At 38.4% G+C, this 20282-nt stretch overlaps 1 protein-coding gene across 1 annotated transcript; it reads left to right on the top strand.

Moving 5' to 3' along the window:
• Positions 1-1416: 1416 nt before the first annotated feature.
• Positions 1417-16456, top strand: LOC120337408 (four and a half LIM domains protein 2-like). The gene is made up of 6 exons (XM_039405172.2): positions 1417-1550; positions 8183-8272; positions 8971-9145; positions 10885-11054; positions 12936-13122; positions 15277-16456. The coding sequence occupies exons 1-6, from the start codon at positions 1482-1484 to the stop codon at positions 15435-15437; spliced, it is 852 nt and encodes a 283-aa protein (XP_039261106.1). The 5' UTR covers positions 1417-1481; the 3' UTR covers positions 15438-16456.
• The last annotated feature ends 3826 nt before the right edge of the window (positions 16457-20282 follow it).

Raw genomic sequence — 20282 nt, 5'->3', positions numbered from 1 at the left:
TTATTTAAATGCCCAGAAAGTTGAAAGCTTCCTATAACCGAGTACACGCGGCATCTCTGTAATAACTTCTATCAAGCCATTAATAAATCGCGTACGAGAAAACAAACATTCGTCCCATCCTTGATCGTTGTAGTAAAAGTGTGATATCACCACCCACCTAGCTTAATCCGCACATAAAAGATCACGTATCCCTCCCCCATACATGGCCAACTTTGTATCTTTATTACATGATAAAGTAAACAGTAACCGACGCCTAAATCAACACTGGGTTGTTGTCAGTAAACTCGTGGATCATTATTCCGTCATAAACTCGTTTGTGATCGAAAAGAAGAATGTTTGGATTTAAAAATCCATTCTCCATTGTTCTCTCACAATATAGTGATAATACATCATTATGATGCCAAAAAGGGATTGAACAATGGTGTAGTTATAATCTCAAGACGCGTAAGTATTACAGCGATAGGTAGCCGCAGATATGAGTGCGGTGTGCAAAAGTAGCGAGTTCAGAGCGAATAGTAAGCCTGCGTAAATAATGCTATTCGAGTGTTTTAATACAGACGAGCTAAAGTTTATATTTTGGGAAAAGATAAAGAGATTAACTGATTTTCCAAATTCGAAACATATAGATCTGTGTGTGTATTTATGTTTTTTTGCCGCAAAAATGTAACAGTATCTGCATAATAATTAAACGGTAAACCGGTACATGTTGTAGACATTACTGGCCTAAGAAATGCATCCCTAACAAGTATAACTATAATTTAGAGCGGCCTAAAAACTGAACAACATTTGTATGATAAGTAAACATTATCTGAAGGACGGGTTACGTACAGTGACGGGATTCAAAACTGCAAGAACGGGTTACGTCATTTCAGAAAATATATCCTATGTCTTCACGTAAGCTGTATCAACATGGAGCACTTCACATACAAGTTGATACAACTATTCGAAACTAACTCAAAACAGGGTGCCCATAAGTCCCTTCACAATTTCAATTTTGTAATAAAGTTAGTTTTCAATTTTTGTTGACCAGATTTGTTGGTGTTTTCAATCAGTAATTGTTTGAATATTTTTACTTTATTTATTACATCTATGAGGGCCAAAATAATATATGGTATCGATAAATTTCTTTTGCAATTTCCAAAAAAAAATTGAAGTTCTAATGGACACCCTATATAACGCTAGGTATCCACACGATAAATATTCACTGCGGTCGTCCATGGCCCAAAACAAGAACGGGGTTGGCCTGACTCCCACCACATGTAATTTGCCCAACTTAAGATAGAGTTGTGCAACATATATTATGTCAGTGGCCCCTTGAATACCTTATTTAGGTAATAAATTATTTCTGAGATGAGGGTGTCACGTCATATTAAGATTATTTTTGTGTGAGTTTAATTTGTTTTTCGTTTTTTTCACAGATTTAATTACTTAGTTAAAATAAAGTGTTTTGTGGCGAGTGTGACGTCAGTGCTTACGTCATCATGAGCTCTCGTGGGCCTCAATGCTTCGGATGTGAAGTCTCTTTGGCGGGAAAACAGTACCTTCTGCAGGTGAGTTATTGCTCATACTTCGGGTCTTGTGACATTCGGAAATTTGAGATTTTCAGACTCGCGAAACAGGGAGTTTGTGAATTGCATTGCTTGTTTGACGTTTTAGTTTGTTCTTCCAGTTGGCTTCATAACTTGTTTATTACGGTGATAAGGGAACACAAATAACCTAGGAATTTCTAACCCTTATTCCAATAATTTGAGTAAGCGCAGGCTTCCGAGAGCCTGCGCTACCGGTCGATTACAATGTAATTTGATGCGGTGACGATGAACAATGGTTCTCGCCTTCAGGCTATTGTTATATCATAATCTACAATCTCGCTATTTAGTCAAGCTCGGCATAAAACTGAAACAATATTTTTGACCTTATTATCATTGGCCCAAGGATGTTTGACTGTGGAATAGCTCATTTCGGGTATTTTACGTCATCATCTCCTTACGGACATTGCGAATACATTTAATAGCGAGGGATTGCTGCCACTTTGGAGTGAAGGGGACTCATATCTGGGTACAGCTAGGGTCACCGCTAAAAGTGAGATGTTATGTTGCCTATACGATATTATAAAGCATGCACGAATGGAGAAAAGCAAACGGTTTAGTTTAGTCCCGAGGTGGGCAAGGTTTTCGGACTGGGGGCCAAAAATTTTCTCCATCTAGACTGGCGGGCCATGTAAGTATGGAGTAAAAATTACATTTTATGGACAATATTTACAGTGTTACGAAAGCTAAAGTGGAAAACAATAAGCCTCGTGCCAAAACTCAATTTAATCGCAATCTCAACAAATTCCTTGAGATATTTTTTAGCTAAAACATTGAAATTTGAATTAATTCGGTTGTGACAGCTTCAGAATTGTTATTAAATTGTGAAAAAAAACTGAAAATTGTGAAATGTTGTTAAATTATGCCCAAATACTAAACGTCATGTAGTTCTTTAGGATCACAAAAGTAAGTTATAAATACAAAAAAATCATTTTTACATGACATGGAGGTTATTTACTTCTCTCCGAGAATATCGTTAAACGTGTTTATACAAAATACCTTGGTAGTTTAGTGGCATTGTGTAACTTTTTCCAGAGATGAGTCTACTTTACTTCTGAAGGAGTGCGTAACTTTGTGCTCAAAGATGAGTCTATTTTACTTTAGGATGAGTTTGCTTAACTTTGCTCGTGGGTGAATCCATTTGTCTCTGAGTGAGTGCGTTTGACCTTACTTTGACCAAATATTCTTTTATATATTTAAAGTGAACGGCGTAGACATTTAAATAACGCTACATTTGAAAATTTTCAGACTTTACTAAGTCTACTTTACTGATGAGTGAGTGCCTCTAACTTTGCTCAGAGATGAGTCTCCTTTTACTGGTATGAGTGCGCTTAACTTTTCTCAGAGGTAAATCCATTTTGTCTCTGAGTGAGTGCGCGTGACCTTGGTTTGAGCAAATGCTTTTATATATAAAAAGTGAAGGGCGTAGACGATGCTCGCTGTGTTTGATAAATCCCAGACTTTACTAAGTCGCATTAGCGGGCTATGCTTCAATGCTTACATGCTATTAAGAAAGTTATATTTAGATAGTGTACGCTGAGGTTATCATTTCTCATTTGTAGTTTTGTAAAAATAAAAGGTAAATTTAACCTGCGCCTCCATGTGTTTAAGATATTTCTTTTAAAACTGTGGTTCCATCTCCACCTGATCTTTGAGCAAAGTTACGTGTACTCACTCCGACATAAAATTGACTCTTATCTGGAAAATTGAGGGTCTCTCTCTAAAAAGAAAGGGCGACTCGTCGCTGAGAGCAAAATTACGGACACTCACTCAGAAATGAAGCAGACTCATCTCTGAGTCAAGTCACGGGCACTCACTCAGAAATAAAATAGACACATCTCGGAGCAAAGTTATGGACACTCACTCAAAATAAATCTCTGGGAGCCAAATTAATGACACTCATTCAGGAAAAAATGAGACTTATATCTGAGTGAAGTTACGGGCACTTACTCAGAAACAAAGGAGACTCATCTTTGAACGAAGTTACATAAGACCCCTATAATAACAAAATCGACTTGACTTATATGAAATATAAGTATGCTGGTGCATTGCTCGCCAGTAAATACCTCAATCTGTTCAAGTCAATCAAGGTTGTGACTCTCGGTTACCATTTGTTGAGGAAACGTCAATCAACCAGAGCATTCCAATGATAATTGGAAATACTTGGCGATGCAAACGAGACACCGAGTAGCTGAGAATTCAATCACGAGTTACCGGTGCCAAAGTATGAATGTTCGAATCTACTTTTTCTAATCGGGGCGGGACTACCTCCCAGGGAAGAAGTTTGTGGTTTTAGAGAAATTACAAAAATATTACGATGTACTCTGTGTATTTTTACTAATATTGTTTATTCATTTAGTTCAGTACAGGCCCCTAAACCGCTGTTCGCGGGCCAATTATGGCCTTCGTAACTATTTAATATGGCCCTCCGAGTGAAGTGAACGGCGTAGTGAACTATTATAATACTTTACATTTTTTCTTTTTTAATTCTAGATACAACCAATTGTTACGTCATTATCACAGTTAAGCATGTTTATATTGGTAACATTGAATCATGCCGGTACCGATTTATACCGATATCGGGCCCCTCTGAGCGCTCCCCCCTACTGGTTCGCGAATATCCTTCCGCTTTTAATTTCGGTTTTGGGAAACACTGATTGAAATGCGTAATTGTTAACACATCATAAACTATTCAAACAGTGCAAAAGCCAGAGTGCTACTTGCGCGTATCACTAGCCGATGATGCATTGGATTACGGCAGGGGTTTCCAAACCGCGGCACGCGGGCCAAATCCGGCCCGCGTAACGATTTGAAATGGCCCTCGGAGCTCGAGTGAAATATTGTTCAACAGATTTTGTTTCTACATTTTTGCGATCTAGATACTGGCAATTGTTATGTCATTATCACAGTTTAAGCACGTGTTTATCACAACAATTCAAATATACCAGTCTCTCAATAATACGTACCGGCATTAGGATAACATAGGGCAGTAATTTAAATATTACTCACATAAGAAAGCTTAGAGATGTAAAAATCAGAATCAAACTTCAGTGATTTGTCTTTTTTTGCCAACGAACTATTTCAGTACTGAAGGAATACGACATTAAACACCATTATGAGTCAAACAAAATGTCAAACGTGAATCCACTGAACCCTAGCTAAACAGTCGCGCATTTTCGGGCGCTACACTCTTCTGGCCTACGGACATCCTTCCGATTCTAATTTTGGACCGCGGCCAATGAGGTTAGGCACCCCCTGGATTATGGAAACAATGTTTTTATTAATTGTGACGGTAATACAGATATCCAAATAAGGCGATGAGAAAAATATATCGATAAAGGTTGATAAATACTGGTATGAATTATTCATCTGTCTGGGTATCGTCTAGTCGACAGAGTGAATTGCGATGTTTCACAAATCGAATCTATATTTCATCATGTTTGTAGATTTGTCCTTAAAACGACTCCGCCTCGTGAGAACAAAATTTTTGAATCATAATTTCAATCCCGGATAGTTTGAAATAACAAATCGGATACGACTCCAACAACAGCAAAATCGTCATTAATCTCAAGAGTTAGGTGATTGATTCAACAACGGAATTGCACTGCTTCGTATTATCGACGTTTTTAGGAAGCGAAGTCGCAACACGGGCCGCCTGAATCCGAGATCGAGTCAATCACTGGAACAAGCTTCACTGGCTATCAGTTAAAAACGAGTCATTCCATTTAAAATTAAATCTTGACTCGAATCCGATGAATCCACCCCCCCCAAAAAAAAAATACCGAAATAGTGGGGTCGTTTGTTAAATTAGGATAAAAAATTGATATGTTTGATTTATATCGCTAGGTATTATTGAGATGCAATGTCTCAATGGTAATAATCATCTTTCCATGTATATATCAACGCCAGTGAGAATATTTACGATAACATGGATACGTTTTTCCAAATTAAAATCCGAAATTCCATCGTTTTGCTGACACCCGTTGTGCAATGTATATTCTCACCGCGATTCTTGGAATTGTTTCTTGAATTATTCATGGCGAATGTCTGGCGTTTACAGCAAAAAAGAATGTACGTTGGATTCAAATGTATTCCATACTTTTTTTTTTTTTAAATCTCGACAAGATAGTAGGGGGTAAGAAGTAAATCTTAAAAAAAGCACGTTGAATTCTCTTATTTTCTAGTTTATTTAAACCTAGACGGGACGGGATAATGGGGGTAGGGGGGTATTTTATTGAAAAAAAAGAGGGGTATCATATTACGAAACTGATGTCATAATCTGAAATACATCATAACACCGTTTAATGGCGCGGTTTGGCTGGTCGATTTCTCGCAACTGACACTGGCTTTTTCTTTAATATTATACGAGTAAAAGGCTGTATTGTATGACAACAATCCTTTCTCTTATCACGCAACAATCTATTTTTCGCCCGCATTATAATGTCATAATCCTGATATAACCAAAGTTTTGCGGGAGAAACTTTCTCGGATTTTGTTTCGAAAATAATTCTGTTTTTAGATATTTTGGCAATTTTGATGTTTGAAAAATAAAATGATCAAATATGTTAAAATTATCGTGGGGGGGAGATAAGTACGACTGACTGGCTGGTAGTAAATATGCGTATGTTGTAAAACTTTCCCATATCATAATTTTATGTTGATAAAGTCAAATTTCTTTTTGTAAGGATTTATATTCTATATAGCAGAAGGACCACGAGTTGGAAAAGTTTTACAACATCTGCTTCATTGTAAATAATGCGTAAAATGTACTGTGATTCGGGTGTAATTCGTAATAACACAGCGTTAAGTATCGGCAAACATATAAGATAATCAAATTTTATCAACTAAATATTTAACCTAAAAGACAGTTTTGTCAATTAACGATTTAACCGTGGAAAACAGGTAAATTTCCGCATTTCCTAAAATCGTACCTGAAACACTCAACTTGACCACGGCACGCCAAGCACCCATTGTTAATCCTCGAGTATTACAAGCTGAAATACCGCTCAGGGCAGTTATCTGTGGCCGATCATGATAACAGCATATCAGAAGTAACAATTACCTATGGCCTCTGATAAGTTAACAAATAATATCCATTCAAACTTTGTCACAGTCTCAAACAGTCTTTCAACTGAATATTTTTGTTCAATATATTTTACGAGTTTTTTCCATTTGCGTCTGAAATTTTTTGGTAAACAGATTCTGATCGTGAGAGCGTCGATGGAGTGACGTCACACCAGACAAATTTGTGGTAATTGATACCGCTTAATGACGTCATCGTTTCCCTATTGTAACGCGAGTTCGGAACAAATACGCTTAAAATCTGAAGAATAGAAAAAGTTTGTAAAACTTAACAAAATTTTGTAGTAATTCTGTATTCTCGTATGATTCGTTAGCGTTGCATACATAACAAACCTTGGGTCACTGCAGCTTTCTCAAACTTTCTGTTTCCTACTCGGAATCGAAACCTAGATTTTAAACCGCGATGCCAGGTCTAACACTAACACTGACGCGGACATGGGCAAACTACGACCCGCGGGTCAAATCCGGCCCGTTAGGTAATTCAATCTGGCCCGCCTGATGCTGCCGCAACCAAACTGAAACCAAATTTGTATGTTTTAGCTAAACATAGCTCAAGGAATTTTTCGAGATTGCTGTTATATTTAGTGCATGTTCATAAAATGTATTTTTACATCACAATTACATGGCCCGCCAGGCTGGGTGGGCAAATTTTTCGACTCCTGGTTCATAAACCGTGCCCACCCGTGCTCTAACGCGTTAACAACTAGGTCACAACTTATCACAAACTTGAGTTAAACGCGCCGATCCATCTTTTAATTAATGGCTTGCAACGATAACACGCATTAACAGCGGTTAGTTCGGAGATTAGAAACGCGCGAATGCAACAGACCGTGAATCTGGGATCAAAGTGAAATTTGGTTGCGTTCTGAGTTATTCAATAGAAAGATGTTTATGTTAATGTGCAGCAAGACTCTTGAATTACTCTGAATTGCTACGATCACTATTGCTACAGCATCATTGCATTATACGGTTCCATTAGTGCAGTGTTTTTCTGTCCCATCTAAAGCGATTTATGTCAGTCCCATTCACAAAATAAATATCAGATACAAGAATACGAAAAAGGAATATGGTTGAAGATTTAAAGTCCCCACTGACGTAATCATGTCTGCCATGAGAAATACAAACGTGCGCTTTCCCATCCCATGGGACGATTCCGTATTTCAAGGAACAAGCCTGAACATTCATGATTGACTCCCGATTCCAAGTTCAAAAATTTAGATTTTGGCATTCTACTCTGAGAAAATCAAATCAAAGGATTATCAATACAAAAATTTGGACGTGTGCTAGTCTTCTTTAATACGACATGACCCCAAAACGGAACCCACAGAATAAATTTCAGATGACCTGGGTTACGCTTCTTTTTTTGTCGTCTTATAGATTTTAATGATCACTCAGTACACTCAATGTTTTTGAGTTTCCGCAGAATTCTGAATTTTGACTCTCTACTGCTTTATATTTCTTTTAATAAAAAAAAAGTGTTTCCATAACCGTGGCTAATAATATTTCATTTTTAGGATTCCAACAAGTACTGCGTCAACTGTTTTGAATCGTACTACTGCAATCCTTGCAACACCTGTGGAAAGGTCATTGGAACAGACTGCAGGGTGAGTAGCATTGATTTTCCTTCTCCTCCACCCCCTAAAATTTCAACCCCTCGCCCTCCCTGATTTTAAGAGTTTGATACTACAGTTTAATTGCTAATTTAAATATTCACGAAGGGGTCAGTCAAATAGATAACACATTTTTATAAGTTGTAAATAGTTTTTTCACTAATAGCAAAATGTCTGTCACCCCCTAAGATTATACCCCCCCCCCCCCCCCCCCCCACCCGAATGAAAAACTGGTGAGTGGGCACGTTAATATGATCTTAACTAGGCTGTGGATTCGGAAAGATCGACATTTTAATCGGAACTTCAGAACTGGAATGGACTCTGACTTGCGATTTCGGGCTAAGAAAAATTTTTCAAAAATCTAAAACCAATTTTTTATTTAATTCTGGTTTGTGTATTAAAACCTTGTTTATAAATTGTTAGGAATGCATTGTCATTCATATTGATGCTGTTTTGAGTTTTCGTGGATCTTTTTTGAAATTTTTAACAATGTTTTATTAATGTCTGCAAATCCACCCCACCCTAGATTTTGGACAGTTCCAAATATTATTTATATTTAGTAATATTAAAAAATGACAAAATACAATAAATATACAAAACACAAGCTGCGCCACACCCAATACAAAGTAATATTTCCCCCAACAAAGCAAAATTCCACTCCGCATAAAAACACTATTCATTCAATTTGACAGGATGTGACCTACAAAGACCAGCACTACCATGAGCTCTGCTTTACCTGTTCCGTGTGCGACAACCCATTGGCCGATACCAGCTTTACTAACAGAGACGGGAAGTTCGTCTGCGTGTCCTGCTATGATGACAAGTTTGCGCCGAAGTGTCACGAGTGCGGAAAGAAATTCAAAGCAGGTGAGGAGAATTGTTTCATTGGCGTTGCACTTACCATCGCACCTCTGATTACCGTGGGCAGGTTCGAATCTCGCTGGGATAATGTTGTGCGAGCGGATTGTTAGATTCTCCATCTTTGAAAGGTGGTCCACGTAACCGTTGATCGAATCAGACTTCTTCCGCCATCAAGTATCTGAAACAATTGGCTAATCGTCCCTACCCAACTAGTAAACGAACGGGGGGGCCGTGGTTTACCAAAGGATTGAGTCGTCTTATCCTTTTCTCATCCCTGGGATAAATTTAAAAATCATTTCTTATTCTCATCTAAGAATAAGAATTTTGAAGAGCATTTCGGGTAATCCAACACTTTTCAAAACTGTTTAAAAATCATATTCATAAAACCTATGATAAAAATTTCGAGTGTCATAAAAATGTTTTTCTTATCAACGATACAGTGAAGCGTAAATGACGTGTTTATTTATCAGATTGTTAGGTTGATTTTCCAAACATTGGTTCAGGCGTAAATCCCCTCTCTTTGGCATCACGCAAAACGCGAAAATGCGAAATGCGAAAACGCTCTAATACGAGGCTTCAACTCGAAGAGGCAAAACTTAAAAAGTTATTTTGAAAAAATGTGAAAAATGCATGTTTTTTAAACTTTCCTTGACATGCTATGCTGAAAATTGCATGCCCCTTTATGATTATTTCAAATACCAATTATCCGGAAATTCACTCTTTGTTTTGAAATCTCGAATGGATTGAGGATTTGTGACAACATATCGTGTCACCAGAAGAATCAGACTCTTTTCAATCCTGGGAGAACAAATGGCTTTCCCGTTTAATTTTTTTAAACCAGCATGGAATACTTTATAGCATCGTAACCATTTGCGATCAATGCCTCTCGGTTTTGCCCCGGGAACCGAGCTTAAATGCAGATATAATCAGGTCGTAATGCACCAAGGGACCCTCTTGAAACATTCGCAACCTTTTAAATTTAACTCTCGGGCCGAGCTCAGAGAGATTTGTTTCACGTTGAATGCGTCACTAGATAATTAAATATTGCTCCGATTAGTTCATTACAATATTATTTCAAGAACCCAATGTCTCATGTAATTTCCAGACCTTTGCGTTATTGGCCTCGGTTTCTTTTCTATGTAATGCCCATTGCATGCCTCGACCACAGATCTAAATAAACTGATATAGATCGACAAAACTATTACAGAAGTTGAATATTCCATTCCGAACAACGCCCTGCACAAGAAGCAACTAAGGCGTAGAAACCTTAGGTTTTGCAAAAAAAAAGGAATTTTTTTGTGTCGTCATTCCCTATGCCAGGGCTACTCAACTGGCGGACCGCGGTCCGAATCCGGACCTTTCGAGCATTGGATTTGAACCGCACCTAAGTATTTATTTTGGATCATTAGCCCCACCTTTTGAATTTTCCTATTATAAAATGACTTTCATAGTTTTGAATATATACGAAAAGAACTATAACACCATAATAAACAATTTTAATTTGCTACTAATCACTAGTCGGTCGAGGAAGTGCTCGTTTAAGGATGCCGAAATATCATTTCTGGAAAGACCGGACCCAAATAATTTTGAAGTTTTGTTTGCGGACCTTCGATAAAAATAGTTGAGTAGCCCTGGCCTATGCTATCCGATTTGTTACACTCTGGGTTTATAAATTGGTTCTCAAGGCAAACGAAGTTTTACAATCACTGATATCAACACTAAAAACTAACATTTCAATTCCGCAGGCACTCGTCGCATGGAGTATGGCGGGCTGCAATACCACGAAGCCTGTTTCAGATGCGCGACCTGTGGAAGAAGCATTGGAACCAAGAGTTTCGTGAAGAGAGATGGAGGAGTGCATTGCGAGAATTGCTTCGAGTCGAACATAGCGAGCAAGTGTGTTAAATGTTCCAAGGTGAGAACGAGTTAGGCCGTGAAAACACAACTCATTACTTATCGATCTTAAGATCGGTAAGTATATTGATAGGTATTTGTCTGTATGTATGTCTGTCTGTCTGTTAGATGAACGCGATATCTCGCGAATGCGATGTTGAATCTGCTCCAAATTTTGCATGTGCATTCATCTTATCTCGGACCAGAAACCTATTGATTTTGGGCGAATTATGTCGTATAATTAGCGAGTTATCAATCAATTATTGATATAGTGATCTAGATTTTTGTAAAGCGAGAGAATTTTGAGACCCGCCGAGTGTGTGTGTGCGATGCGCAGTGCGCAAGTTACAAGAGCGGATGAATCGAAACTGCAGTTTCTGTTTTGGGGGATCCCCTAACTATCGATCGATAAGTCTTCGGTTTCCAACCGATATTCTCGTTCTGTAGTTGACTCGACTTCAAATGATCAGTGAACCTAGAGGTAGCGTTATGTTGGGAGGTCTGAGTCACTGACTCAACTCAAGCTGCCTAGAGCAGGGATGAGCAGATCCGGCCCACCGAAGTGTTTCATCTGGCCCACCGATAAAAATGTCGATTAAAATAACGTCATAATGACCCTGAATGTTGCATTGTGCTTCTTATTATTATATAAACGTTAGCCTGGCTGTTAGACTAGCTGTTGTTAGTAATTTTTTACCCATCGATCTTAAGATCGGTAATTATGTTGATAGGTATTTGTCTGTTTGCTTGTTCGTTTGTTTGTCTGTCTGTTAGATACACGCGATATCTCACGAAAGCGAGGTTCAATCTGCTTCAATTTTTGAATGTGCATTCATCATATCTCGGATCAGAAGCCTATTGATTTTGGATGAATTATGTCGTATATTTAACGAGTTGTTGATTAATTAGTGATCGGACACACGGTGTCACTATGGAGTAAGAGCGAATGAATCGTAACCGCAGTTTCTGTTTTGGAGGATCCCTAACTTTCGACCGATAAGTCTTCGGTCTCCGACCAATATTCTAATTTTTTTTATCGTAGTTTTTCATATTGAGCCGAGCCTTCTGTCCAGCAACCAAGTTTATTATCTGTAACTGGCCCACCCATAAAAGTAATTGCCCCGCCCTACAGTAACTATTTATCAACGACTCGATATGTCTCGATTTATATATTAGAAATGACTCGAAATCGTGCCAGTGAGACTTGATCCGGTAGTTGACTTGATTTCGACTGACCATTAATTCGACTCGGATCCAAGTTATGTATGAAGCGTTATGTTGGAGAGATACGAGTCACTGACTTGACTCGACTCGGAATCAAGTCACCATTTATCAAAGATTCGACACCCTAAATCAAATTACCCCAGATTTATTATTACCATCGCCAGTTAGACCTAGCTCGGTGATTGACTCGACTCGTAGTGACTCGACTCACTGTCAGTGAGTTGACAGGTCATTCTTAAAAATCCATTGAAAGATGCTTTAAGTTTTGATCAAAATTTCATTTCTCGGAGTAGGAAGCTGGAATCGGATTCAATTATTTTTTCTCAATTGGGAAGTTGTAATATGTTAGTCAGATTTTTTCACCTCGGATTCGAAGTCAATTATATATCTTCGATAACTCTGTAACCAAGGTTAATAGTCACAACAGAGAACCAAAAACAGAACCAAATTAGAAACGCATTTTCGAGGAAACATACATTTTTTGCGAAAAGTCCTAGATTTCCTATCATTTTGCGTAGAACCATAAACAAGTTCAAGTGTTAAATAAATTTTTTCTTCATTTTCGTAGAAGTGATTAAAAGAATTCATGTGATCTGTTGTTTTTGCGTCAACCTATACATATCAACCATATTCGATATATATCTATTGCGTTATCATGAACTTACTTCCCTTTTCTCAGCCAATCAAAACCAGTGGCGTGACGTACCGAGATGACGCTTACCACGGTAAATGCTTCATCTGTGCCGGATGTGACGTATGCCTTGCCAACGAGAAGTTTACGTCACATGACGACCAACCGTTCTGCTTGAAATGTCACGTCGACAAATTTTCGAAGAAATGCTACAAATGCCAGAAGCCGATCACAGGTTCGTTTACTAACTATTTCATGAAAGCTTGCTCAAAGCAAATGAATGTATTTTTTTCACCCTGGCCTATTCCTATCTTTTGCTTTGAACAACGCCTTGTAGAAGCAGCTATGACAGGGTGACCCCCCCTCCCCCACACACATAAAAAAACGAAGGGTTGGGTTAGACCTTCTTTGAACTGTTAAAAAATGCATTTTCTGCACCATACATAATAAATAACTGGGCCCGCTAGTTGATACGGTCTTACCCCCCCCCCCCATCCTTTGAAAAAGGGAGTTCCCAATTAGTCATCTATATAGTGTGTCTTCGCAATCCCTTCCCATCAGGGTTATAGCCCATAGGTAAGACCGGTCACGATACTGCTGTGTGATATACAGATATATGAGGGAATGACGGAACCACTTCTGATCGCTGTTGAGAACGAGGTCACAGTTTATCAGCAGAGCTGGCAAATGTTGAAGTATTATGAAAGGTTTTAATTGAATTCCTATGCTTATGTCACTCCCTGTCTCCTGGGAATACGCGCCGTTTTAGCTAGCAATAGGGATGGATATTTGGCCTCAATCATCGACCGCTCCCAAATAATGCCGGCGAATGATATTAAAATAGAAAGGTCCCTTGGGTATTGACTTGCGCTAAGTAGAAGTAAACTCGTAACGTGACGGAATACCAAACTTGTTTAGTATAAACTTAGAAAACGCTTCTGCCTTCGACCATAGGGCTTTCCAGTTTGGTTTTGAAATTGAAGAGAAAAGTTATTTTTCTCGCAATGATGAGTTCATGATCAAAACTGGGGAATTTCTCTTGATTGATGCTAATGATGTGGAAAAGTCAACTCTTACTCCATGATGCCTTTATGGGCGATATCGTGTATTTTTATTCGACATTTCCCACGCTTTTCACTCCCAAAATGTTATGCGCAACAGTTAATGCTTTACAAGAGACAACTAAAATCTGGTAGAACACCGATATCGTTAAACTCACTTTGTGGTAGGGGTCGCTTTCTCTTCAATTACCCAAACAATTGTTTTGAAATCGAGCGCGAACATGACCAACCAATGTGAATAGACTTTAGGTTTGTCCATTTGAAAAATAATTTGACTTTATCGAGTTCGCCGTTTTCTCCCGGGAAAAGATGCGTCGGATTTTATTTGATAATGTGACGTCATTCAATTAAAATCAGAATGGTTCAACCATTATGCGACGCATGCATTTCAGTTCCTTATGAACTAAAATGTATATAGCGAGCTAGTTACTATTTTATTGCAAGTACCGGAATCTTTCGGGTTTGGCACTAGTGATAGAAAATCCCGATGTTGAGTATTGATTTCACTATATTTTCCAAAAACTAAACCCCACGAAAGAAAGAACATCCATCCATGATCATTGACTTTCATCGTATTGCCCGGTGATGTGGAGTCGAAGTCAAAATTCTGAAAAACCCGGATTCGGAATTTCAAATTTTCAATGAATATGTCTGTTTATTGAAAGCCACCGCCACTAATGCAAAAATGTGATTGGATAAAATCACCCCCGATCAAAATTCCGAATTTCCCTGGGTCGGTAGGAAAATTCCAGGGATGGAGAAAAAAATTGACGGAATTCCCACTCATAAAAACACGCGCATTAAAAAAGTGTTCCCATGGTGTTAAAATTGCAACTGATAGATTCGTCTAGAGGGCAAAGGGTTAATGAAGTCGGCATCGCAGGTTACACACCTTAGGTTATTTTCCATTATCCCCACCTTATCCATGGCGTAATATATTTGTTGGGTAATGCAGAAGCCGAAAGAATCCGGTCATTTAAGAAATGGTGGCTCCCTTACATATCGACAGACGGGGCATCGTTCGAAGGCAGTGGTTCTCAACCCCTTTTTCTCGTGGCCCACTTCCGGTGCACAAAATATTCTGTGGGTTATTAACTTTCTCATGCAAGGGAAAAACTACAAAAAAGAATAAAGGATTCATGCAAAATTAGACTCTTTCATTTCCATACTTAAAAATAAATTACCATTTAGTAGCTTAGTACAGGATTATCATTCATTGCTACTACAATCAAAGTTTAACTAATCTATAAATAACAAAAATGTGTGAATAAGCTTCAACCTATTTTCTTTTGTATGTTTACCTACTTTAACCTAACAATACATTCCAGGTCTGGGAGGCGGAAAGATGATTTCGTTTGAAGATCTGGGTTGGCACGTCGACTGCTTCACTTGCCGCACTTGCTCAACAGCTTTGGAAGGGCAAGGTTTCGTTATGCTGGAGGACGACACTTTCTGCGCTGGGTGTGCCGATGCAATAGAAGTCAACTAATTACGTCATCGATGACGTAACCACAAGCCGAATGTCTATTAAACTTTTTTAATTAATGGTGTCATCATAGGAATGACGTCACCGAGAAAAATCTTTCGCCTGAGTGTAGTTCTTTTTCATTTCAACCGCCTTTAGCATACCAGCACATTGCGCTTACTGTACATTGTCATTTCGTTTACGTTTAAAATCGAGGGTTTTCCAAGGCAATAGGGCAAATTTTGAAAAAATTATCATTTGAAAATATCACAGAAAAAATGTGTTTGTTGAGGTATTTCGATGCAAAGTTTGGGGATCTAAAAATTCAATAACTGACTTTCATTCTCTCAAAACAATATTTTAACTTTCGCCCGTTTTGTGTTGAAACCATCGAAATAATTTCCATGCTTTCCGGATACCATTGCTAACCGGATACCATTGCGTGCTCACAAAACTCAACCCTACACAAGCCCGTACTTTCATAGGTTCCACGCCAATTCTGGGTATGATCAAATTCAACGACCGTAATTTATAATCATGTATTAACGTGTTTATCCTGTGACCGTAATGCTACTTTGATTGTGATTTCGTGATTAGTTAATAAGTGAAAAAAGCGTTATTCGTTTCTTGGCGTAAATTACTAATTTTATCATATTTGATCAAAATGTTTATTCTGTGCATACAGGAAATAGTTAAGGCTGGCCCTGTATACAAACGTGAATTATTCTAAAAGTATGTCATGATTCCTTTGTAGGAATAAGAGGCGTAATTAGTGAAATGTACCAAGATGCAAGTCAATTGAGCAGCCGACTTCTCATCTTAAACTTCACATTTCATCTGGTTTGGGTAAAAATATTTTTGTTGCAGAACTTTTTGTTGATTTCTATTTTATTCGCACGAACATGTGGGCACTCATTGACAACCTTCATCATATTTTTCATTTTTTGTGTACTTTTGTTTGTACCCTGACGTCACCCGTGCTATGACGTATTAACTTAGTGAGTTATATTTATCTTTAAGAGAAATAAAACACTGGAAATATATCTGTTGTTCGTATAGAGATCGGGGCTGTGTTGAGTCAGAAATTGGACACAAATGTCCCTCTGCTAACTTACTGTTGTTGTTACTGTACGTGCACAGGATAGGGTCTTTATTGTTATCCCAGTGGGAGAGGAAAGCTGATAAAATGACATATTCATATGATAGAATTTTAATATTCATCTCGAGGGAGAGGAAAGTCGATAAGACGGCTTGAGTTGATCATATGGCGAACCACGGTCTCTCGCCCGGTCAGCGCATGTGGGGTGTTGGATTATTTAGCCAGTTATTTGTTCTTAGATCCGTGGTTCCCAACCTGGGGGCCGCGAAGCACTTTTCAGAGGGTCGCAGAGCCAAATAATTTCATGTTCGACTTTTTGACTCAAATCTATTCTTTTGACTAAAATCTATTCTTATGACGTAAAGAGTTACATATTATGAACAATATTTGCAGTGTTACAAAAGCAACAGTGGAAAACAATAAACCTCGTGCCAAAACTGAATTTAACCGCTATCGAAACGAATTCCATGAGTTATTTTCAGCTAAAACATTAAAATTTGTTTCCAGTTTGGTTATGGCAGCATCAGGCGGGCCAGATTGAATTACTTAACGGGCCGTATTTTGTCCGCGGGCCGTATTTAGCCCATGTCTGTTCTGGACCAATCCTAGAATCAAACTAAGATCTCCCACTTCAGAACACTTTTACTATTACGCCATCTTATCTGTTGACAACACGCATTTTAGTTTGACTATAAGTCTGTGGTTCTATCTTTTTATTGAATTTTCACCTCTAAGCTCCCCTCTCCCTCTCTATATGTAAAACTTCTTTATTCATCCAATTTTCAATAAACCACTTTGACTTTGCCGATGTAATGAGCAAGTTGCATTCCCGTTTTTTTTTTTAATATAAAGTTTACAGTTTAATATAAAAACTCAATTCGAAGTATTCACGAGTTACAATGTAAAAAAGCAAAATTGCACCCTTAAAACGGCCAAATTCTTTTGGCGGAATTCTTTCCGGTTTGGAAGCATTGCCATTAAAGTCGAGTTTTATCGAATTATTATTTGAAGAGAAATTTAGCGGTCGCGACAGGAAACTTTTATAGCTGCATATGTTCCTCATTTTTTTTTTCAATTCTAAGCGTTGCGCGTAAATTTTGCAACTGTGAGGACCCACGCGTTCATCTTCTGATGTCAATTCAATTGGAAATTTAAAGTCTACAAAAGGCTTGTGAAATGAGTTACATTAAAGTACGAGTTATGCATTTCCATTACTGTATTTTCAGGCACCGCCCAGACCGATTTTTATTTTGTTATCTTTTGGTCGAAAGCTAATCCACCCAAATATTCCGACCCCAAGAAGCCTGATTGAAACATTGAAATCTTGAAAATTGGCCTAATAGTCGGAAATACGGTACTCAATGAATAGCAGAGACATTGCATTCAAAGATTGTGATAGAAAATATAATTTGGGGGATAACCGGACAATAAAATAACGAGAATATTGGTCAGAGACCGAAGACTTATCGATCGAAAGTTAGGGGATCCCCCAAAACAGCGCTCTTACTCCATACTGACACTTTGTGTTCCATCACTAACTAATAAATAACTCGCTAATTATACTACATAATTCATCCAAAATCAATAGGCTTCTGGTACGACATATGATGAATGCACAGGCAAAATCTAGAGCAGATTCAATCTCGCTTTCGTGAGATATCGCGTGCATCTAACAGACAGACAAACAGACAAACAGACAGACAAATACCTATCAACATACTTACCAAATAAAATCGATAAGTAATTAAGAGTATTTAAATTTATTTAAGATAACTATTTTAGCAGAAAACACGTTAAAGCTTAATTCTTTCTTTTGTAGGGTCTATAAATTTAATTTCAATATATATATTGAAGGGGGTTGCTACATGTTGGAAAATATCCAAAAGTGGTCGCGAGGCAAAAAGGTTGAGAACCACTGTTTTAGATGAAAGAACTTAATGGTTGAGGAAGCCGTAGCCGTACAGCAGTTTCTGCCCAACTAATCGATTCCTGACTTTTCAGTACTTGAAAGCGGACGATGTCGCTAGAGAGCCATGAAATAAGAGAGATGATTATTCCATTATTAGGTAAATTTAGTTGAAATACCAAACCCCTTTTTAAATATGGCCAAGTGAAAACGTGCTGGCTTGCTGGCTCCGTGGGATTCTGAGAACGGGTTCGCTGACATCGCGAAGTTCCTAGAGTGGGTTCACTGACATCGTGACCTTCAAGAACGGGTTCGCTGGCATCACGAAGTTCCTAGAGTGGGTTCACTGACATCGTGAATTTCAAGAACGGGGCTCGCTGACATCATTGAGTTCTAAGAAACGGGTTCGCTGACCTTGTTGGTTCCTAGGAACGGGTTCGGTGGTATTGTGAATCTCGAAGGACGGGTTCGCTGGCATTGCGAATCCCCACAACAGGTTCACTGACATCGTGAATTTCAAGAACGGGTTCGCTGTCATCGCGGAATTATAAGAACGAGTTCGGTAACATAGTGAATTTTCAAGAACGGGTTCACTGAAATCGTGAATTTCAAGAACGGGTTTGCTGGCATCCTGGAATTCCAAGAAACGGGTTCGCTGACCTCGTGGAATTATAGGAACGGGTTCACTGAAATCGTGAATTTCAAGAATGGATTCGCTGGCTACGTGGGAGTCTAAGAACGGGTTCGCTATCATCGTGATATTATAAGGACGGATTCGCTGGCATCGCGGTTCGCTGACATTGTGAACCTCTAACGACGGATTCGCTGACATCGTGGAATTCTAAGAACCAGTTCGCTGGCAACGTGGAATTTTACGAACGGGTTCGCTAATATGGTGAATTTAAAAAAAACGGGTTCGCTGACATCGCGAATTTCGAAAACGGGTTCGCTGGTATCGCGAATGAAAACCAAGAACGGGTTCGTGAACACCGTGAAATTCTAATAGACGGGTTTGCTGGCAACATCGAATTCTAAGAACGGGTTCGCTGATATCGCGAATGAAAACCAAGAACGGGTTCGTGAACACCGTGAAATTCTAATAGACGGGTTTGCTGGCAACATCGATATTTAAGAACGGGTTCGCTGGTATCGCGAATTATGTAAACGGGTTCGCTAACATTGTGAATTGTCAAGAACGTACATCACTGCCATCGTAAATTTTTATGAAACGGGTTCGCTGACCCCGTGGAATCCTAGGAACGTTTATAAGAACGGGTTCGTTGATATTGTGGGATTGTAAGAAATTCTTGTAGATTGTAATTGTAAGATTGTAATTCTTGCCGCTTTTAAATGTTAGGTACGGGTTTGCTGACATCGTGAATAGCTTGTGAGACTTGATGAAAATATACAACAGCAAGTTTCACATTTACGCAGTAGTGGAAAAATTAAATCTGCGATCCAAGTTTTCATTTCATATGATATGTAATAATATAATATGTAATCTGATCAGTAAAAATGGTTCTCCATCTCATTTGGTTATCACGGCGGACTCTATCGAAATCATATGACTTCCACCTTGACATAATGTACTAAATTAGATCATTTAATCAAACATTTTACTCTTACTTGACCTTTCATTTATTCATTCTCATGTATAACAACATCCATAATTTTTTATCCCCCAAATTATTTTTGAAGTCTGACACGCCAATGCCACCTTAACCTATGGCAATACATTAAACCCAAAAGTTTTTTTCCTAGTACATTTAATTGTTTATTTTATTTTTGCAATAGCGTGTTGCTCAATAGTAATTGCATATGTGAGAAACATTACAGCGTAAAAACTTGGCCGCTGCTGTTTTGC

The sequence above is a fragment of the Styela clava genome, chromosome 10 (assembly GCF_964204865.1).
Source record: "Styela clava chromosome 10, kaStyClav1.hap1.2, whole genome shotgun sequence".
NCBI classification, from domain to species: domain Eukaryota; kingdom Metazoa; phylum Chordata; class Ascidiacea; order Stolidobranchia; family Styelidae; genus Styela; species Styela clava.
This window is presented reverse-complemented; position numbering and strand designations above follow the sequence as displayed.

Bases quoted from the DNA above. Each gene is read 5' to 3' on its own strand.
- LOC120337408 (XM_039405172.2), top strand. From the start codon at position 1,482: ATGAGCTCTCGTGGGCCTCAATGCTTCGGATGTGAAGTCTCTTTGGCG. The intron at 1,551-8,182 runs GTGAGTTATTGC...TTTCATTTTTAG, and splicing joins GAAAACAGTACCTTCTGCAG to GATTCCAACAAGTACTGCGT. The intron at 11,055-12,935 runs GTGAGAACGAGT...CCCTTTTCTCAG, and splicing joins AGTGTGTTAAATGTTCCAAG to CCAATCAAAACCAGTGGCGT.